This window comes from Euprymna scolopes, chromosome 36, assembly GCF_053919585.1.
Source record: "Euprymna scolopes isolate OS-2025 chromosome 36, ASM5391958v1, whole genome shotgun sequence".
Taxonomy (NCBI): domain Eukaryota; kingdom Metazoa; phylum Mollusca; class Cephalopoda; order Sepiida; family Sepiolidae; genus Euprymna; species Euprymna scolopes.
Genome location: NC_136517.1, coordinates 91,549,604 through 91,573,718, shown reverse-complemented (window position 1 = coordinate 91,573,718; position 24,115 = coordinate 91,549,604). Strand labels below are relative to the sequence as shown.

Below are 24,115 nucleotides of genomic sequence, written 5' to 3'. Positions count from 1 at the left end.
GAATCAACTTGCTTTCTAGAATTCATAATAGTCATAAGTTTTATAGGGATCATCAGTTGTTTACCATGAAACACTTATTCGGGTATATATATATAAGTTTTAAAAGCCAAAAACAATGCGACGAAGACCAGAATCATGAAAGTATTGTATTTACTTTTGTTTTCTATTTTGTAAAAGGGAGGTCCCTTTCTCCCGAAATTAATCAAAGTTCCATACCACCCTACAACCCACGGACTTTACATACACATTAACATTTATACAAAGCGCAAAAGTCATTCCAGACAGCAAAGAGCAATATTATGTTCATAAGATCATGATCTGCACACGTAAGCTTAAGTGACCGACTAATTTCATTTCTAATATTCAACAGTAAGAACGGAGCTCTTAAAAGGGCTAGTATAAATATTACTATAATAATTATTTTTCATAACTACATACACTAGTGTTTCACCCTTTCGGGAATTATCAGAGTGATATATATGTGTGTGACTTTATTTATACGTACATTATTGACTGTACATTTGAAGATATGTTTTAGCTGAGATTTGATTCGAAATCCACCATCATCAAACGTATTTCAACTCAGTTTATATGAAAGTCTAAGGGGACTCCATTTTAAAGGAAATGGTATATGAAACGTGTATGCACATATGTAGCGAATAATGTTTGCATAAAATGTTTTATACTATTATACAGCTCTTCCTGATACTGAGCACTATTTTATAATCACTCAAGTTTACTTTAACTTCCAGGAAGCTACAGAAAGGCATTTACACACGCATTATATATATATATATATATATATATATATATATATATATATATATATATATATATATATATAAACTACTTAATTTACTCACATAAAATTAATATACGAAAGTATAGATTTATGTGTAAACTTTAAGTATTTACTTCCAAAGTGTTCAATACGTAGTAGAGCTAGTTAGTCATTTATAAAATATATATAGCGATTAAGCTACACTGAATATTCCGCGTTTCATCCACTCTAGGACTCCTCAGGCGCATATTTATAAAACATATATGGCGATTAAGCTACACTGAATATTCCGCGTTTCATCCACTCTAGGATTCCTCAGGCGCATATTTATAAAATATATATAGCGATTAAGCTACACTGAATATTCGCGTTTCATCCACTTTTTATTTCTCTTTCTCTCTCTCTCTCTCTCTCTCTCTCTCTCTCTCTCTCTCTCTCTCTCTCTAATATATATATATATATATATATATATATATATATATATATATTCTTTTTTTTACTCATGTTCGCCCCTTACAAAGTATATCGCCACTTTGACGTAAGGGGCTACTATTTGGGGCCATGTCTAGGGAAGATTAACAAGATGTTTACTTATGTTAAATTAAAACTTCTGCCTATCAGTACAGCAAGGGAAGCAGGCAACAGGAAAGGAATTCCAAAGTCTAGCTGTTCGAGGGAAGAAAGTATTAGAATAGAAATATTTCTGGTATTTAGGGACAACAACAGTGAAGGGGTGAGATCTTATTGCTAAGAGAGTTTTCGGGGATATATATGTCGAGGGGGTACAAGTGAAACAAGTTCATCAGAACACATTCCATTAAAATATTTGTAAAACAGGCACAGTGATGCAACATTGCGACGATGCGACAGGGGCTAAAGCTTAGTTGATAAAGTGGGGCGGATTATATATATATATATATATATATATATATATATATATATATATATATATATATATATATATATGTGTGTGTGTGTTGTGTGTGTATAGAGTGTAGTATAATAATTCTCCTGTTCCAAATATCAGGTTTTCTCAATTGGTCATTTATTACTTTTGAAAACGTATCTATTACAATATTACAAGTCTGCAAAATTATGGTATTGCTGCATATTTAGTCACGTACTCATCAGAGCTTTACCTTAAATACTTATAAAAACATCATTTTGGGTAACTTACATAGTTTATATAACCGACATACTAGGCCGTTCCTTCTCATTTCCTAAGATATATGCTCTGGAACCAAATAAAAGGGCATTCATTGAGCTAGGCCTTTTTCCAAAAGTTACAAAATTAATATATAAAAAAGATTCTCTTTATTATAAAAAAAACGAACTTTATTATGAGAAAGATTTTTTAATCCCTTACAATTTGTATATACAAACCGATTCCGCTTCATGTAAATGCTTTATATATATATATATATATATATATATATATATATATATTATAAAGAAGTGAACCATCGCGTAAAATCAATCAACTAAAAAATGGAAAACGGGATGAGGAAAAGAAAAAATATATATATATAATGGGGCAAGTTATATGTACAATTCAATAAAATAAATAAGTCGATTAAAAACAAGATCGTTAAAATACACCCAAAGCGCTTTTCGTTCAGACTAACATTTTCAAGGGTCATAAGTCTGAAAATTATCCGGGGTGTTTTTCTGTTTTGTACCGAGGACGCACAAAGTTCCACCTGTCTGTCCTCGAAGCACTTGCCATCATTGCTAACCCCCCTACTTTGTGCAAGCAGAGAAACCTCCGGCTTCAATTAGAATTATTTGGGTAGTCAGGTTTTTTTTTCTTAACCTCCTCTCCGCTCTTACTCCATACCACTACCAAATATTCTAAAAAATAATAATTTTCAGACTTATGACCCTTGAAAATGTTAGTCTGAACGAAAAGCGATTTGGGTGTATTTAACGATCGTTTTTTAATCGACTTATTTATTTTATTTAATTGTACATATAACTTACCCCATTATATATATTTTTTTTCTTTTCCTCACCCCGTTTTCCATTTTTTAGTTGATTTAATTTACGCGATGGTTCACTTTTTTATAATTATTCCAAAATTTTGCCAATCGAATAAAGTTATATATATATATATATATATATATATATATATATATATATATATATATATACAAGGGGTGACCACTTATCAAGGTCCGAAGACCACTCAGGGATAAGGGTTTATGCGTGTACAGTAATCAATGAGATAGTATTGTAGTAATTATTAGTATTGGGGGTTTTGATAGTGACTTACTTAAAGGGGGGGTTGTCAGGAGTTTGTTTATGTTGGACTTGAAGACGTCCAAGTTGTAGTCAAGTGGGAAACAGGCAAGCGGCAGAGAGTTCCAGAGAGTTCTAAGAAAGAAGCTTTGCTCATGGAATCTACGTTTGGATTTAGGCACAGAAAATTGAGTGGGGAAAATTATTGACAGTAGTTTCAGCCAGGCGGGTGTTTCTCGTGAAAGATTGGCGAGGGGGGACGAGGGATTGGAGCTCAGACGAGCGCCTGCCATGGAAATAACGATAGAACAAAGAAAGGCTCGTAACGTCTCTTCTGTGGGAGAGAGATTGCAGGGAAGAGAAAAGGGCATCCCCCACTAAACCACAAAGTCTATTTTGTACTATGTCAAGGCAGGATAGGCTGTTCTTAGCTGCTCCTGTCCAGATGTGGCAGCAGTACTCCATCCTTGGACGTACTTGGCTTTTATACAGATAGAGAATTGCATCAGTAGTGAGATATATATATATATATATATATATATATTTATATATATATATACATATATATATATATATACATATATATATATTTATATATATATATATATATATACATATATATATATATACATATATATATATATATTTATATATATATATATATATACATATATATATATATTTATATATATATATATATATATACATATATATATATATATATATATACATATATATATATTTATATATATATATATATATATATATAAATATATATATATATATACATATATATATATATTTATATATATATATATATAAGCAAAATCATAACTTCAAAAAGGGTGTTGATAGCAACAAAAAGTGTATTTCATTTTACGTTATAATTGTTTCCATGCCAGAACGACAGTTTCAAACATTATGGCGTTTGAAAATTTTCACAAAACCAGCATTTCTTCAGACATTATGAATAAAAACACTCTTGACAATAGAACATTGTTTAAAGAAAAAGAAAAATTCCTTCAACGGAAAAGAGTGCGTGAAAAACATTTACTCTGGAGGTAACCTCCGGAAAAAAAAAAATCTTATATTAATGCTCAATTATGAAATATGATAATTTTGTAGCTTAATTTCTAAATCATATCTTTTTGGCTGATAACTTATTGCTATATGCAAATTTACTGGATTACACGAACTCAGTACATTACATACAAGTCATATAGTAGTGATCGGACGATTCCAATATTTTTCCCGATTCCGATACAATTACTGATTCCGTGCTAAATTACCACTTCCGATACAATTACCGATTCCGATACTTCATAAATCTCTAATTATTAAACTATGAGATAGTTATTTCCTCTGATTTTCGTAAAAACACATAGATATGCAGATATTTTCCGAAACGTAAAAATATACTTTTGTGGACAGTTTATCGATTTTAGCTTTACTCGTAATTTAAAATCAATAACTATTATTTTATTATTACCAGCAATGGAAGATTTTGCTTTAAACAAAATCAAATACAAAAAAGACAAAAGAATCGTTTTGGCATCGGAAAATATGAATGTATTTTTCCGATTCCCCCAAATCTTCCGAAAACTAATATATATATATATATATATATATATATATATATATATATATATATATATATATATATATATATATATATATATATATAAGTAATATGATTGATAATTTAAAATTTAAAAATCAAATTTTAATTAAATTAAAAATCCGTTTCATAAGAAGGAACAACAACAAAATCAATTATCTGTACGATCGTTTCGGAAAACAATGCTTTTTATTGTGGTATACATCAAGTTATGTACAATAATTATATATAGTTTTTTGATAAGCAAGGTCTCCTCATCAGCAAATTTTGAAGGGTTTTTATTGAATTTAAAAGACACCATAAATAAACCTAGCATTAAAAGTAAGGCAGATGAATCTTTTAATTTTTCGTTTTTTGAAATCAGGAACTGTGGTTAAAATAGTCATTTAGATGTTTGCTAAGATAAAAAGCTATAGCAAACATCTAAATGACATATGTTTCATCCTTTTCGAGATCGTCAGTGTGATAATAACTGTTCTACTAATCACACAAGTTACTTTTCAAATCAAATTTTGACCACTTAGACCATGTGGTCAACCTATTAAATCATCTAACCTCTGGCCAATCACAACCATTGTTACCAATCCTCAATTTGTTGTTTCGTCGTCCTCACGAACATTCTCATGTAACCATTATCCTCGAGTGGCCTATGAGAATTGGTAACTGGTTAGTAGATAAAAAAATATGTTTGGCGTGATTAATGAAGTTTTCTTCCGATGCCAGAATCAAAGGTTTTATCTTGTCAAAGATTGAGGGGAAGGGACGACTGAAGTTGAGCCGGTGCCCTTGATTCCGTTTAAAGGTGCGAAAGAAACCCTGCAAACTTTCAAAGGAGATTCGCTAATTGACTCATCAAACTGTCTGTTGAGTATATAAACAGACACCCACCCCAACGAACTAAACTCAAATCACCGCTAAACAGAAAAAAAGGGGTTGAACTTGTTCAAAAGATGAGGAGGGGGGCTGTTTGGCGTTTGATGGTTGTAATGGTATAAGTTTTAATGGTTGAGGTAGAATTCCGTTCGGTCGTGGTGAGAAAGAAGGAAAGTCGATACACAGACGAAGAAAGTTTCGGTATCTCATCTCAACCCCAAAATGCAAACCATCTTTGTCGAAAGATATATAGAGAGAGAGATGGAATTCCCAGCATCCCTTAAACATTATCCGAATGCACGTACGTTGAGATTTATTTATATTATTACCAATATATGCTTACCATTCGTATCCGTTTACGACGCTTTACACGTGCGCAAAAGACAGCCGTGTCAAGACTACTAAAGAGAAACAGTACAAATGCGCTATACTAAAATTTCTTCCCATTTTGTTTTTGCTGGAGGGGAAGGGGGCTATGAAGCATCCTATCGGATTTCAAAATCTCCAACAGAGAGGACACTTTGTTCTTTCTCTCACTCCAAGAACTGTGGCACCAAGGTTAAAAAGTAGGGATTGAAAAAGCAGCGCCACCATAAGTGTGGCAGTCCGATCTGCCAAAAAAAAAAAAAAAAAAAAAAATTCGCCCGAATAAGCCCCGGCGGGTATTCACCGGTAAGGGAGCCTCATGCGATTATCAATGAAAAAAACCCATATCAAAGAGAAAAGGTAATGTCTAGGATGATAGACCTCCTAGAACTGCACAGGACCGGCATTACACCGCAAGCAACAGGCACCAGGTCATTACAGGAATCGTCTAATTTCTGTTGATCTTGATGTGGGGGTCGAGGATCAAGAGATCTTTCTACAGATTTAAACCGTCTCTTTAAATGTAATTGTTTGGGTCTCTCTTGCACTTGGTTCACTCGATAGTTTTAGAAATTCTTGCACTTGGTTCACCAGATAGTTTTAGAAATTCTTATTCATGAGTTCTATTGCTCCTATTAGTACTAGAATTATGGGGAATTTCTTAAGATTGATGCTGATGTAATTCCCTAAAAGACAGGTACGTCCAAGGAACTGCTAGAAAGGCCTTCTTCTGCCTTGACAGAGTTTAAAAATAGACTTCGTAGCCTAATGGAGAATGCCCTTTTCTCTTTCCTGCAACCTCTCTCCTCCACAGAAGAGGCGCCACGAGCCTGTCTCTGCTTTATCGTTATTTTTATGGCAAGTGCGCGTCTGAGCTCCAATCTATGGTTTCCCTCCTCATCAAACTCTCATGAAAAACACCCGTCTCGCTGAAATAAATATCAATAGTTTCCCCCACTCTGTGCCTAAACCTAAACGTAGAGTTCATGAACAAATCTTTCTTAGAACTGCACGCTTGTGGAACTCGTTTCCGTTTGCCTGCTTTCCAGCTGACTACAATTTGGTCGTCTTCAAGTCCAATGTAAACTTGTTGAACTCTCCTTAAGTAATTCAATTTACCAAATTTCCACTACTAACAACCTTTTGGCCAAGATTCAAGTGTAGTATCTGTTCTTCAGATGCTGCACTCTCATATCTTGTTCTCTTTCGGTAGAGGAGCAATCCTTCACGACTGACACAATTTTTTTTATTTTTGTACCTTTTCTCCGCGTTAAAAAACGACTCTGGTGTCTAACTCTGTCCCGTGGGGAAGCCTTGTAAATAGGTACAATATTATCCCATTGACTGCTGTATACTCAATAATCATTGAGTGGCCTCCTGGCCTTGATAAGTGGTGACTCCTATCTCAGGTCTGTTTCTAAAGCTTGATTATCACAGCTGGTGATTTCCAAAAATGCAATCTGGATGCGAGGACACTTTAGAAGAAGGATATGTTACAAAATTTGACGGTTCTACATTTTTTTAGTTGAGGATTGGTTATTTGTATTATTTTCGTTTCATCCGACTACTGTTCTCATCTTGAGAGTGATTTTCACAATGTTTCGGTCGATGTAACCTCCGACCTTCTTCAGGTGTATATTGTCGAACTCGGGAATATTTTGATAAAAATCTGTTGTTTTTAACTAGAAAAAAAAAATGCCACTCAATCGTACTGAATGCTTCAGATTTTAGTGGCATGCAAGATTAAAAAAAATGCGAGGATCTGTGAGGGATGACGAGAGGTGTGGTAGGAGTAAGGATGTCAGAATACCAGAGTCGATTGGTCAAATCATTAGGGACACTAACGTTTACTCCTTCCGGCCACATTTCATTATATCAAGTTTAATAGCTCTGTTTTCTAGGTATATAGCTAGCGGATAGTGTATAAACTATTTCTATCTGTTATTTCTGATATATCTTACCAGGATTTAAGGCTGAACCTGTAGGTGTATCACAGTTCCAAGATAATGACTAGGAAATGTGTTTCGTTTCCGCTAGCACAATTACTACACCATTCTAAGAAGGAAACGCCTACAGTATGATTTCATCACTACATATTTTACACTACATTATTTAATCTTCTCAGAGAATGGGGTGAACTAAAAATAACTGAAAAACTCGACCTATACACGATGACATGCAGTTTACATTTATAATGATACTGGCCTTGGTACCCGGTGTTGCCCGTGTGTTTGAAGGTGTACGTTGAGCAAAAAAACAAAAGAAAAGGGTAGGCAGGGAGGCTCGAACCCGTGACGCGAAAGCGGAAAGGAAAGTGAAAAAAAAAAATCTGACGTCTTACCGCTACTCCATGACGCGATCGGAAGTGTTTAGCGTTCAAATTAAACGTAGTCAATCAAAAAGATCATTGCAGAAATTTTGTTGCTTTTAAACCTCCAAACGAAGGTTGTTTTTAATGTAGGGAGAGGGGGAAACCAGCTTCCCCAAAAAGGGGGCACTCTGGCAGTATCCAATTAAATAGTAATTGTCTCAGTATGAAAGTTTTCTCTTACATTGATTAAGGATCAATTACAAAACAGGGCCTACCCGGCACGAAGGCCAGGCGATTACGTTCGAATGGTTTCGCTTTATTTATACAAAAAAGACAAACAATTAACTGACAAGATGGGAATTTGTTTAACTCGATCTAAAAAAAGATAGAGACAATGTCTGTTTGCTAATCGGAGATATTATGATCTGGTAAGAATGCAAAAACTTACCGGGGAATCTAACCGACGCAAGAACCCCCATCAAAAAGGCTTTTGTGAACATACACAAATGCTCGCGCCCATTTTACCGTTTATGAAATAGATGAGGTGATTTAAATAAGTTTCCAGGCTCTCTCTCTCTCTTTGTACAGCCATTTAAATTCATCATAGAGACTTAAAATAAAGTATGTCATTGCTATACATCTTATGCGATGACTGAAAAACTTTCATGATTTTACGTTTAAATGAACAGCCACAGCAGGAATTGAAATACACACTTCTAAAGCTTGATTATCACAGCTGGTGATTTCCAAAATGCAATCTGGATGTGAGGACATTCTAGAAGAACGATAGGTAACAAAATTTGACGTTTCTACATTTTTTTTAGATGACGATTGGTTATTTGCATAATTTTGGTTTCATCGGACTACTGTTTTCATCTTGAGAGTGATTTTCACCATGTTTAGGTCGATGTAACCTCCGACCTTCTTCAGGTGTATATTGTCGAACTCGGGAATATTTTGATAAAAATCTGTTGTTTTTAACTAGAAAAAAAAATGCCACTCAATCGTACTTAATGCTCGAGATTTTTAGTGGCATGCAAGATTCAAAAAAATGCGAGGATCTGCGAGGGATGACGAGAGGTGTGGTAGGAGTAAGGATGTCAGAATACCAGAGTCGATTGGTCAAATAAAGAAGTTCGTAGATAAACACCGTCGGGTGTCTATGGAGACAATAAATGCACAGTTTGCTGTCAGTGTGGGAACTATACACACAATTATTCCTAAGGAACTGAAGATCTAGAAGATTTGCGCAAAGTTTGCCCCAAAGGTGCTAAGAGAAGATCAGGCCAAGTATGCCCAAGGATGGAATATTGCTGCCATATCTGGGCAGGAGCTGCTAAAAACAGCCTATCATGCCTTGACAGAGTACAAAATAGACTTCGTGGCTTAGTGAAGCATGCCCTTTTCTCTTCCCTGCAACCCTCCCATAGAAGAGACGTTGCGAGCCTATCTTTGTTTTATCGTTGAAAACAACGACATTGAACAACCGTTTACATCGGTTTCTAGAAACCACCCGGCTAATGCGAATTGGAGTTTCGCTGTTTTTTTTTGATACTGAATAGCGAAAGAAACACGAGGTGATCTAAAAATCTGAATGTGTAGGTCTCTCTCTTTCTCTCTCTTTAATACCCATTGCTCCCAGGTCCACTCTTGGTTAAGCAGCTCCCCCGTTTATTATGGGAGCGTTGTCCAAATGAAAGCAATCATCTGATATGATAGTGAAAAGGCCGACATTGACCAACCGTTTACATCGCTTTCTGGAGACGACACGGCCAATACGAATTGGAGTTTCGCTTTTTTTTTATACCGAATAGTGAAAGAAACACGAGGCGATCGAAAAATCTGGAAAAAATAGCGTTTAAAAGTCGGGCAAATTCAATACAAGCGCGACCCCTCGTTGTTAAGTCGTACATATTATCATCTAGACATCATATAAAAAGTTTTAAGAACGAGTGAGCTGATCGAGCGCTCCCCTAAAAAAGTCTTTTGCGGACATACAGAAAACGTTCACACACACATTTTCGCCTTTATATTTATAATTTGCTTTCTTGTTGTTTTTCAGGTTGTCTATGTTGGTCGAGAGACGATTTGCACAGTGGATGGCTTACACTTTAACAGTATCTATAATGCCCGGGTAAAGGCGCATAACCATGCTGGCGAGAGTATCTTTAGCGAATTGGTCAGCCTACAGACGGCAGAAGGTAAGTAAATACAAAATGATTTCTAAACAGAAAGTTGGATTAATAAACTAGAAGGGCTACTGTATACCTGAAAAATGAGATTTTTGTATTACCTTAAGTTATGGGAAAAATGTCTTAATCTTTTAGGTCCAATTGCCCTAATAATAAAAGACCAAACAATTTCTTTTTTAAATCTATAAGATAATATATATAATAGTACTGCCTACTGTAGATTTATTCTGAAGAAACGATAAAGTTCATATATATTCATCAAATTTTCTCCGAGATTTGTAGTCCTGGATATGACCTTAAACTATATCAGCTTGCGGGTTTTCAGGAGAGTGGAGCCACCCTTTAATTTCCATTGCTCCCAGGTCCACTCTGACCCGGAGTGGTAGTACCTGTTAGGGTATCAACTATTGGTTAAATAGAAACCGACTTGGAAAAAAAACAAATATATTCTATTAAAAATAACCATTAAATAACCTGATAGCCATTAAATAACCTGAAAAGGGTTGATATGCCGTAAAACAAAAACAAACAATCTGTCTCTGTCTTTCCCTGTCTGTCTGTCTGTCTGTCTGTCTCTCTCTCTCTCTCTCTCTCTCTGTCTATCTCTGAGTGCCTCTGTGTGTGTCTCTCTCTCTTTCTGTATGTGTGTGTGTCTCTCTCTCTCTTTCTCTCTCTCTTTAATACCCATTGCTCCCAGGTCCACTCTTGGTTAAATAGAAACCAACTTGAAAAAAATAAAAATAGTCTATTAAAAATGTTCTATAAAATCGCATTAAAAACCTGAAAAGGGTTGATATGCCGCAAAGCAATAACAGCCAACCAACAGAGATTGCTAAAACTCTCTTAAAAATTGTGAAATTTGTTAAAATTCCATTTGTTTGATGGTGTGAAACATTAGGAGTAAGGATGGAGAATGAGGTCTATATTTACTTTTAGTTTTATCCAGAATAGTTAACAGCCCGTAATAAAAAATAACTCATATACACTAATTTTCGTGAAATTTTATAATGCTTAAACATAAACTAATAAGCATTCTCTAAATTTCAGTATCTTTGGATTATTTTAAAGAGTTTTAGGGGACACATGAGCACAAACCTCTTATCTGAAAAATTCAAATATTTCAGATTTGTATTGAATTTTATATATACTCATAGGACATCAATTTAGCAAGATTCCCTGAATTTCAATTTCTTCTTAAGACACGTTAAGCTTAAGCCTTAAGTTTTAGACATTTTCTAGACTCCTGATCATTAAATGCATTTTAGTACCAAAATGGGAATGCGGATTCCAGATATAAGGTTTAGTAGCAGTATATATTCGTTTTCACACTTGGTCTTACTGTTCTATGTATAGGACACTAAACAATTTCTTTTTAAAACCTATACGATAATATACAATATTACTGTTTATTTTAGAATTTTTTTTTTTTTTTTTTTTTTTTCACTCGCGTTCTCTCCGAACAAGGCATATCGCCACTTGGACGTGAGCGGCTACTATTACGAACCATGCCTAGGAACGATTAACAAGAAAGAAAAAAATGTACACGCCTGTTTATGAAATTGTATAATAATTAAACATCAACGGTTAAACAGTCTTTAAATTTCAGTTTCTTCAGATTTTTTTTAATAAAAGCTTTTAAGGAGCACAATATGGGCACAAACCTCTCATCTGAAAAATAATTCACATTTGCTTTGAATTTTATATATACTCATTAGACATCAACTTAGCAAGATTCCCCAGAGTTTAAATTTCTTCTTAAGACATTAAACCCTTAGACATTATCTAGAATCAAGATCATTTAATGTATTTTAATCAAAATTAGAATACGGATTCTAGACGTAAGGTTTAGTAGCAGCATACTTTAATTTTAACCCATTAGGTCCTACTGTCTTATAAAAAGGACACGAAAACAATTATTTTTTAAACCTGTAATATTGCTGTTTATTGTATAATTACTCTGAAGAAAGAATAAAATTCCTCAATATTCATAAACTTCCTTCAGAGTTGCTTGAATCCTCCTTTAAAATTTCTTGTGAAATTTGCCAAATTTTGATTTTTCTGATAATGCATGAACTTAAGTGAATACTCCATTGATTTTTAAAATATATCACTCGTTCTCCGTGTCATGTTTATAAGGCTGTTTTTATTTCGTATCTTACTGCAGAATTATCATGAAGAAATGAAGGAAGGATAAAATTTATCTATATATCTATAAAAGTGAACGTGTCTGTGTACATTTCCCTACGCAATAACTCTGTCAATTTTTAGTCTGCAGACTCAAAATTTGATATACAGGGTACTGAGATTTGGGAAAATCTATGTGATCGGTTTGCGGCCAGAAATTAAGGGATCAAAGTTCAATGATTTAACTTTTGAGAACCCTACCAAACTCCTGCGACACTTTTGGGTCTAAACACTTGAAATTTTAGATATAGGTTCCTTGGACATGGATCTAACTTAATAACTTAGATTTAACCGATTGCTAAAAGTGCAATGTAATTCTTCATGTGCACTTTCATTCATTCATTTATTTAATTTGCAAAGAATAAACGCACAAGCGATTGCCATTAACAAGGGGAGAAAAGTCAGTGAGAATTTCGGGGGCTATGTACAAAGAGAAACTATACAAATGGGAAAACTGTGGAGGCCCGACTATTGTTTGTCCAAGGCTGCCTTAAAGGCCCTATAATGTGGGCTGGTTTACGACCTCATCAGGTAGATGGTTTCACAGAGATGCCACTCGAACCGAGAACGCTGATAAGAATTTAAGCATCCGGACCTATCGAAGAAGACTTTGCGTGCCTGTCTTTGCTTTATCGTTATTTCCATGGCAGGTGCTCTTCTGAGCTCCAATCCCTCGTCCCGCCAATCTTTCACGAGAAACACCCGTCTGGCTGAAACTACTGTCAATAATTTTCCCCACTCTTTATCTGTGCCTAAATCCAAACGTAGATTCCATGAGCAAAGCTTCTTTCTTAGAACTGCACGCCAGTGGAACTCTCTGCCGCTTGCCTGTTTCCCACCTGACTACAACTTGGACGTCTTCAAATCCAACATAAACAAACTCCTGACAAACTGCCCCCTTAAGTAAGACACTCTATCAAAACCCCCAATACTAATGATTACTACAATACTATCTCATTGATTACTGTACGCGCAATAACCCTTATCCCTGAGTGGCCTTCAGGCCTTGATAAGTGGTGAACCCCATGTAAAAAAAAAAAAGGTAGACCTTTTTTGCATGCATACGGAGCCTGCGATCCGGGACAGGGGTGAAAAACTGATTCCGGTCGAGGCTGCACCATCCATAAATGATGTTGTAGGGGAGGATAAGGTCGCGTCAAAGCCTCCTGCGCTCAACGGAAAACAAGGTGTAGAGCCTAATGTGTAAATTTTATCTTGGATATATAATCATTTTTTTTTATTTCTAACACGTGTATCTACTGTCTTATTTATATGAGAGTCGATATTTCACTTTCTCAAATAAATAGATAAATAATAAAACGTCATTTCTACGAGAATATATATTTCCGATTACTGCATAATTACTATGAGGATAGGATAAAATCCATCTGTATTCATTAATTTATCTTCAGAAGTTGTTGGTTGGTTGGTTGTTTTTGTTTAACGGCATATCAACCCCTTTCAGGTTATTTAATGCCGAATCCAGTGATCTTGAAGAAAAAAATTTTAATAGAATATATTTGTTGTTTTCAAGTCAGTTTCTATTTACCCCATAGTTGGAACCCTAACAGGTACTACCACCCCAGGTCAGAGTGGACCTGGGAGCAATGGCAATTAAAGGGTGGCTCCACACTCCCCAAAGCCCACAAGTTGGGGCCTCACCACTGGATATAGTTTAAGGTCATATCCAGGACCTTCAAAAGTTGTAGAAACCTTCTTATAAAATTTGTGAAAAGTCTATTTGTCCAATGATGTCCGAACGTTTCAATATGATATCACATTGCATGCACGTATTACGTTATTGTCCAATTGTGGAGGATAAGGTCGCCTCAAAGCCTCCTGCGCTCAACGAAAACAAGATGTAGAGCCTAATGTGTAAATTTTATGTTGGATACATAATCATTTTTTTTATTTCCAACATGTGTATCTACTGTCTTATTTATAGGAGAGTCGATATTTCGCTTTCTCAAATAAATAGATCAATAATAAAACGTCATTTCTACGAGAATATATATATCCGATTACTACATAATTAGTATGAGGATAGAATAAAATCTATCTGTATTCATTAATTTATCTTCAGAAGTTTTAGAAACCTCCTCATAAAATTTGTGAAAAGTCTATTTGTTCAATGTTGTCCGAACTTTTCACTATGATATCATATTGTATGCCGTTCCATATAAGTTATCAAATTTACCAAATTTTCGTTACTAATGATTACTATATTGTCCAAATTTCTACTGTACACTCTTTAACCCTTATTCCTTGAGTGGCCTCTTGGACTTGATAATGTGGTGATGCCTGTGTAAAAAAAAATGTATCACGTTATTGTCCAATTGTCTACTGTACATTCATTAACCCTTATCCTCAAGTGGCCTCTTGGCCTTGATAAGTGGTGATGCATATGTAAAAAAAAAAAATGTATTGCCAATCTCATATCAGATTATTTTTACTTATGAATTAGTGAACAAAACTGCCTGCAAGGGTTAGGTATCTATTCTCGATTAATTGCGCGATAATTGTCGAAACCTTGCTAACCTATGATATATAATGCTGGGATCATGTGTGCACAACTGTATTTCGTGTTCTTCATCAATGATCTCCCAAATCACATTCTTAGGTCATTCGTAGGTACTCATGCAGACGGCACTACCATCTACAGCAAGATTTTAAGAGGCCATTAATGACCAAGGTCTCTCTGATTCTCTTTCTTCTGATCTTGAGCACGAAATGGAACAAGGAAGGGGGTGGCTGGTTTAATTTTAATGAATCAAATATCAAGCTTCTATCTTTCCACCTTCAACGCTCTGGCATCAACTGAAATGAATGGCTCTCGTATTGTGGAGGCACCATGTTTTGACAAGCTAAACTTTACTCTTGATCTGAAATGTAACATATACATCAAATCCGTTGCCAATGTTGCTGGAAAAGACATTAATGTGTTTGGACATGTTTTGACATGTTAGCATAACCAGAGGACTGCTCTAATGTGTACTGTTATCTATTACGACATAACCACGTTGATACACTGGTAGCAGCTTGATTAGCAAAGTTAAGCAACGCTGAACCTGATCAGTACTAAATGGGTGACCATTCGGGTGCTGCATGTGCTCTAAACTTATCTGTATTATTTCCAGTCATTCCGGATTTCTCCTTGAGTGGTTGAGAAAAAGTGGAACGGACAGACAGACAGACAAAGTTAAAATATAGTATAGAAAAGCTTCTTTTTTTTTTTTTGCATACACGGTTTTAGTAGACACATTTTCTGGCAATTACACCGTTTTTCTTATTCGCTTAGTCGATAGAATTTGATATTTTTTTCATATTCTCTGGAGGGATTTCTCGAAGAATGGTGCTGATCACCAAACACAGTGTGAATCTTTCTGCCTTGTTGCTTTCGAACAGAAGGAAGACGATGGCGCGAACCAAAATAATTGGCGCCATTTTTTTTTTTCGTTTGAATCGGAGAAATAAAACGTGAATTTAACTTCATTAATTATTGAAAAGATTCGATTTTGAAAAAAAAAAAAAAAAATATCAAATCATTGGAAATTTGCATGGATTGCTTTTCTCCATTCCCCTTTTCCCAAATATCTTTAAATTGAATCTTTTGAAATATTGAAGTTTATAGAAAGAAATATTAATGACTTCATATAATTATGTACTCACACAAAATATTTTCAGATTATTTTCGAGATGCGTAGTATTTTTTTTAACCAGTCACACACACACACACACTATATATATATATATATATATATATATATATATATATATATATATATATATATATATAATGCTCAGATAGTGAGAGAATACATAATTATTCTTCACAGCCGAACCAACGTCGCAGGCCACAAGAGCCAAGAAAGCCAAAAAACCGGAAGTCCAAGACTAAAGTTTCGCCCTCATTTGGGCTCATCAGTTAGACACATCCGGACTCGAGATTTGAAACCCGAGCCTCTTGCATGCTAGGCGAGCAATCTACCAACTGAGCAAACACGCCACACACACAAGAATGTCTATTGACTTACACACATCAAACAACCTGCGGCACAGATCCGACAGTGGAAAGAACCTACCTTATATCGAACAAAGGAAGAGGTATCAAACTAGCTTTAACCCAAGCTGAAGTCACACCAGTAGGAATTTATAAAGGATGATATCACCCCGACAAGCTAACCTCGGCAGTAATCAGTAATAGAATGTTCAGAAAGTGTGAGAGGTGAGAAAATGTATAATTATTTTCACAGCCGAACCAACGTCGCAGGCAACAAGAGCCAACGAACCGAAAGTCCAAGACTCGAGTTTCGCCCTCATTTGGGCTCGTCAGTAAGACACATCCGGACTCGGAATCATTATTGGCTCTTGTGGCCTGTGAAGGTGGTTCAGCTGTGGATATATATATATATATATATATATATATATATATATATATATAATTATTTGTTTACTATAATAATTATTGAATACCTACAGACATTAGTGTTTCATCCTTTCGGGAATCTTCAGTGCAGGGTGTCACGATTAATACCAGTCGACCGATTCGAACCCGGCATCACGACGCATCTCTGACTCGGTTTAGCGAAGACCTAATCCATTCGGCTACCATTAACCGCGTGAAATAACGTCGAATTTAAACATTTTAATTTTTAAATGTTCATTTACGTCAGTCAGAGAATGATCTAATCGTTATACGATGATCTACGCATAAGAGCTCAGTTGACCGACTTTTTAATTCAACTGAAAGTGCTCAACGATAAGAAACGAATTTCTTAAGGGGCTGTTATAATTATTTTTTTTACTATAATAATTATTAAACACCTACATATATATATATATATATATATATATGTAGAGTAGAGAGAGCCCATGTTCTTTGCAGAAGACTTGGCAATGCACTCGGTGTATCTGTTCCAACTCATATTCCCCGTGAACGTTAAGCTGAGGATGTTAAACAAAGTACTTCCAAGTATATATATAACGCTAATGATACATTACTTGGAAGTACTTTGTTTAAAATCCTCAGCTTAACGTTCACGGGGAACATGAGTTGGAACAGATACACCGAGTGCATTGCCAAGCCTTCTGCAAAGAACGTGGGCTCCCTCTACCGTGTTAGAAAGTTACTTACGTCTGAGAGTATCCTGTACTTTTACGAGACCACCATCCGCCAATGTAGGGAGTACTGTTGCCACATATGGGCTAGTACATCTGCTACTATTCTCTCCCTTTAAGCCAGGGTTCAAAAGAGAGTCCTCAACCTAACAGGTCTCGCACTATCAGCTAGGCTTCAACCGCTGTCCCATCGACGAATTTTTAACCCCCCTTTTCCTGTTTTACAAGTATTTTAATAATAGGTGCTCTCCGACGAACTACAAACAAACTCTTGTACCCCTTTGACGAAAATACACCCGAAAAACAGCAAAGTCACGCCCCTGCACAGTAAAAATCCATAGGTGTACGAAAGCCTTTCCACTCTAATAGTTTTTTTCCCCTCGGACTGTTAGACTTTGAAATTCCCTTCCGAGTTAATGTTGTACTGACATGCAGAAGTTCAAGTATAATGTACACAGACATCTTGCTGCTCAACTCCCTACATAGAATCCCTGCAAATTATGTTCCAGATAGTAGACTGCTACATCAAAGTGGCACCGTGTCTTGTTTGGGGTGAAAATGCGATAAAAAATTAAAAACAAGAATATTGTACCCAGTCACACACGCACGTGTATATGCATATGAATATCTATAGTTTTTACCTAGTCACGCGCACACACACACATATATATATATATATATATATATATATATATATATATATATATAATGTCATCCACATGCAGCACTGTTTTACTGTATCACAGCTCATCAGTACTGCTAGACAAGCAACAACCTCAAGCTAGGATCGAAACCCGATTGCCCAAACGAGGCGTTGAGCTATACGACTGCTGCTATGCGGGCAATGAATTAACAATATTTTGACATTGTCCAAAGTACCTAAGCTCCATTTGTTTACACAAAGAGCATCGCTTCATACGCTAATGGTAGTTTGTATATCACTCTCAAATTCTCAACCTAAGACAGGGAGCATTATAGTCATCCACATACAGTACTGTTTCGCTGTTTCACAGCTCATCAGTGTGGCTAAGTGACTGCGGAACAGTCTCTACCTAACCATGGTTATTTTTTTTTGTTTTTTGTTTACAGACTTGAATTTTGGTATATAAAGGATTCGAATCTATGGATAAACTTCCTATTGGTTATTAGCCGGTAAAAATAGCTGCTAAGGAGTTAAAATGAAAAGGAATGAAACGTATTTGAAACTCGACTTAAAGTGCACCTCTGCACATGCCAAAATTGACCTTTATACATTACATGGTGTTGATTAAAAATAAGTTGATCTCCATCTTCCCTTAGCTTAGGTAATTTCTTTATATCAACGTAGATATGCACTCGTACACCCACTTCTGTATGTATGTATGTATGTACACACATACATACATACATACATATATACATGTGTGTGTGTGTGTATATATGTGTATTGGGGTGGAGAGGGCTCCCGTAAGCCGTGGTGAAGGCAACCTTTCTAGGAGAAGCAAATCTCTGATTTAAAAAACCATAAAGCGGAAGACCATTACCCGCATTAAGCTGGTCTGCAGTTTAATTTGTTGCTGGCTATCTTGCTCTTGCTTGTTGCTGGATCTCAACATTTTGAACCGAGAGAGAGACTTAGCTGTCGTACAAAGCTAAGACTCTGTAACATCATCTTTGTATAGATACTCCCTCAGGCATTTGGGCTCATGGATTTTAAATGTCTGAGGGAGTGGCACTCGTCTGACAAGAAGTTGCAATCATCATCATCATCATGTATGTATGTATATTTATATTTTCTGCCCGTCTTCAAGTATTTCTTCATCTCAGGGTGAAACCCTGCACTGATTACTCCCGAAAGGATGAAACACTAGTGTCTAGAGGTATTTAATAATTATTATAGTAAATACTTCAAGTCTAACGTAAATAAGTTCTTGATGAGCCGTTCCATATAAGTTATCAAATTTAACAAATTTTCATTACTAATGATTATTATATTGTCCAATTTCTACTATACACTCTTTAACCCTTATCCTTGAGTGGCCTCTTGGCCTTGATAATGAGTTGATACCTATGAAAAAAAAAGTCCAATGTGAACAAGTTCTAATTGAATCGTCCCCCTAAGTAATCCAAGTTTCAAAATTCCCACTGTTTACTATGCTAAAATCACAATGACTAATGTATACCTATTAACTCTTATCCTCGAGTGGCCTCTGGGCCTTGATAAGTGGTGACACCCTTGTAAAAAAAAATATATATATATATATATATATATATATATATATTATCACGAATTACCCATGATGCAATATCAATGAAATATACTAATGTTAATCTCAAACTAGAAAAATTAGGACAGATAATTGAAATATCGTTACGACGTCACACAATATGTGAATCGCCATTTTCCCCAGCAAGGGGGGATAATCGAAACTCAGGTTGGTTGTTTTTGTTTTACGGCATATCAACCCTTTTCAGGTTATTTAATGCCGACTCCAGTGATTTTGAAGAATTTTTTTTTTTAAGTCGGTGTCTATTTAACTCATAGTTGGGACCCTAACAGGTACTACCACTCCGGGTCAGAGAGGACCTGGGAGCAATGGCAATTAAAGTGTGACTCCACGTTCCCCACAGCTGGCAAGCTTGGACCTCACCATCGGATAGAGTTTTAGGTCATATCCAGGACCTCGGGACTTAGGGTTGGTTTGGTTTGGTTGTTTTAGTTTTACGGCATATCAAGGTTATTTAATGCCAAATCCAAAGATTTTGAAGAAATTTATTTTTAATAGAATATATTTGTTGTTTTTAAGCCGGTTTCTATTTAGCTCATAATTGAGACCCTAACAGGTACTACCATTCCGGGTCAGAGTGGACCTGGGAGCAACGGCGATTAAAGGGTGGCTCCACACTCCCCAAAGCCCGCAAGCCAGGGTCTCACCACTGGATATAGTTTAAGGTCATATCCAGCACCCGAGACTTAGGAGAGTCTAAAAAGGACAGTCATGTGCTGTCCCTCCATTTTTGAATTCGAAACCAACGGTATCAATGTTATTTTTATTGAAGGAGTATTTGGTAAATAAAAGCATATATTTCTCGCATCCTCGTAAAGTGTACCATCCACATCGGAGTTCTCTGTACTCTTTCGAAAAAAATAGGGACTGTACAAGTTTTTCAAATGGGCCCTGGAAATAAGGGATAATAAATAAGTTTTATTATCAATGCGAACATAAATCATTTTTCTGCTATTATGGCTCGTGCAGATATTCTGGATTCTTGCAAGCTAGATTTACGACTCGTCATTTTATCCTAAACCCTTACGCAAATTTACGTTTCCTTAATCAAGAAGAAAATCTTCGCCGCCCGAAATAAAACAAAAAGTCCCGGAATCCCCCATCCAAGAAAGCAGCGACACAAAATATCTACCGCTCGAGGAAATCATAAAGACCTGCCACACCGGGTTGACATATACATAGATCCATGCCAAAAACGGATACAAAATGACGCAAGATATAGTTTCCTAAACGAAGCTATTAACGCAAGCCTCGGATGACCTCAAAGAGCTGACATTTTATTAGGTGACTCGTACGCAAAGGTCACGCGTTTGGCAGTAATTCATTTCTATCTCTCATGAGCCTTTTTATTTTTGCAGCTCGAAATAGCTCGACCTTTGACATTGGTTTTACTCGCGGGATGAAGAGTTATAGCTTGTCGAAGTGGTCATTGGTTTTGCCCATTTCCAGCCGTATTTCAGCGAGAAAAGAAGGGCGGAAGACATTAAGAGGGTATTTCGTCGCTGGGAGAAAACGCAATATAACAATTCTGTCAAGGGAGATAATCGAGATTTATTTGTCAGCGTGATATTTAAGTCGCATAGAAAACACTGATTATGTTCTTTTTTTCTGATATTTCTTTGTTTATTTAACCATTACACACACACACACACACACACTCTCTCTCTCTCATATATATATAAATATATATATATATATATATATATATATATATATATATATATATATATATATATATATATACACACGAGAGAGAGGGAGACGTATGTGAGGTGCTCTATGCCAGACAGGCGAAGATGCCAAAAACAGGTGGAGCGCGTGTTGCTAGTCAGCTCATGTTGTTTCACGATGAAGATAAAATAAGGGAGTGTAAAACATTTCTTGATTATCATTAAATCCCGGGCAACGTCGGGTATCTCTGGTAGCATATATACATATATATTATATGTATAGTAAGTTATAGAATATATATGACAATTAAGTTATACAGAATATTCTGCGTTTCATCCACGCTAGGATTCATAAGCCTGATGAACCATAGCTTGGATATAACGCGGAATATACTGTGGAGCTTAATTGCCATATATATTTTAGTTTTAAATAAAATTGGCAGAAGTTTCTCAAGAGCTCTTTCGGCTATCATCTCATCAGGAGAAAATCGATAGCGTAAAAAATAATATTATGTCGAAACTTTAAAGAGTTCTAATGGGGAACTATTGAATGTGCCAAAAGTACGGGTGCAAACTAAAATTAAGTTTATTAACGTTTAAAAACGATTAAAATATTAGCACAACGAGGGAGAAAAAATAGAATGGTTCTAGGTGCTACATAGAGTGGACTCCAGAAACCATTTAAAGATTTTGGAGTCTTTCTCTATTGCGGTGCGTAAACCTTCTTTGTGCCGGCAAAAGGAAACAGTAAACACATTGTTTCTCTTTGGGGAACTTTGAATCTTTTATCCGTTTTTTTTTTTTTTTTTTTTTTTTTTTTTCTCCCTCGTTGTGCCAATATTTTAATCGTTTTTAAACGTGGATAAACTTAATTTTAGTTTGCCCCCGTACTTTTGGCACATTCAATAGTTCCCCAATAGAACTCTTTAAAGTTTCGACATAATATTATTTTTTACGCTATCGATTTTCTCCTGATGATATGATAGCCGAAAGAGCTCTTGAGAAACTTCCGCCTATTTTATTTAAAACTTTATATAAATTCTGTACCTCCAAACATACATATTTTACTATCTAGCTCTACCTACGTATTGAGCACTTTTGAAGTAAATACTTAAAGTTTACGCATAAATCTATACTTTCGTATATTAATTTCTGTGATTAAATGAAGTAGTTATATACATACATACATACAGGGAAAGGGAGAGAAAGAGAGAGAGAAATATATATATATATGACTACTTCATTCAATCATATGATTTATGAAGATATACTTTTATGCGTAAATTATCAGTTTTTACTTCAACAGTGCTACATACATAGGTAAACAATGGTAGCAAGTTTTGAAAATATATATGGCAATTTAGCTACGCAGAATATTCCGCGTTTCATTCTAGTGATAATTCATCAGGCTTTATATATATATATATATATACACACTAGAGAAAACTAAATATACCTATGTATATATATATATATATATATATATATATATATATATATAATAAAAATTTAAAATAAAAAGTCAATTTAAGAAACGAAAATAAATGTTAATAAACACGCTTGAAAGGAACGAATGAATAAAAAAGTGAATAAAAACATAAAAAAAATGAAAAAAATATTGAAATCGGTAAATCGAAGTTAAAAAAAAAAAACGCAGCGAAGCAGAAAGAATCGACGGAAATGGAAGCTTTGAATGGTGCCAGTGTTGCCACAATGTGGACTCTGCTTCAAGACATTTTCTTTATAAGTAAAATCAAAGAATTACTGGCCCGTTCACTGATATTGCAATTGGCGTGGCATTCACAGCGAGCCCTTTCTATCACGGGTTTTGTCGTTACACGCTTCCATTTGAAATTACCACGTCCGCAGATCCGATCTTCTGCAAGAGAGAATCCAGAAATCTCCAAATAAAGCAGGAACGCCATTCTGGAACAATTTAATTGTCCGTTCTTCAATTTATGAAAATAAGTGTGCTAATGTTTACGTGTGAATACACTGTCATCTATATATATATATATATATATATATATATATATATATATATATATATATATGTGTGTGTGTGTGTGTGTGTATATAGAATAGGAACGTTCGCGTGAGTGCGTGTCCAACTCTCCTACAACGTACAGCACTGGATCGATCATGAGCAAACCTGGCCTGATGATGGTCCCCACGATTTTTCAAGGTTCAAGTCGAGGTCAAAGTCTATGTATATAGGCTCTCCTACAGCTCACACCACTGGACCGATCAGGACCAAACATCACATAATGATGGTCTCCGACCTAGAGATGGTGCACACTATTTTTCAAGTTAAAGCGTTAAGGTTGGGACTTTGCTGTAGGCTCGGGTATTTTTGCCAATGTATGCGTGTGTGGGGGGGGGCAAAAATAAAAGACCGAAGCCAAATCAGGCGGGGGGACAACAAGAGGTAACGATATATCTAACCCTCATGTAAAATACAGCAAACACCACGATCAATTGTATACAATAGCCTGAC

At 35.5% G+C, this 24,115-nt stretch overlaps 1 protein-coding gene across 8 annotated transcripts in view; it reads left to right on the top strand.

Annotated features, from left to right (window-relative positions):
- Window positions 1-24,115, top strand: part of LOC145260676 (E3 ubiquitin-protein ligase TRIM9-like) — a 1,004,508-nt gene that overhangs the window by 821,151 nt on the left and 159,242 nt on the right. For all 8 annotated transcript variants that reach the window (XR_013864355.1, XR_013864356.1, XR_013864353.1 and 5 more), the window contains one exon: window positions 10,250-10,388. Coding sequence is in view for 4 of the 8 variants with exons in the window: in XM_080119036.1 (XP_079975162.1) it covers window positions 10,250-10,388 (139 nt within the window). In the remaining 4 variants the exon portion in view is untranslated. The remainder of the gene's footprint in view (window positions 1-10,249; window positions 10,389-24,115) is intronic.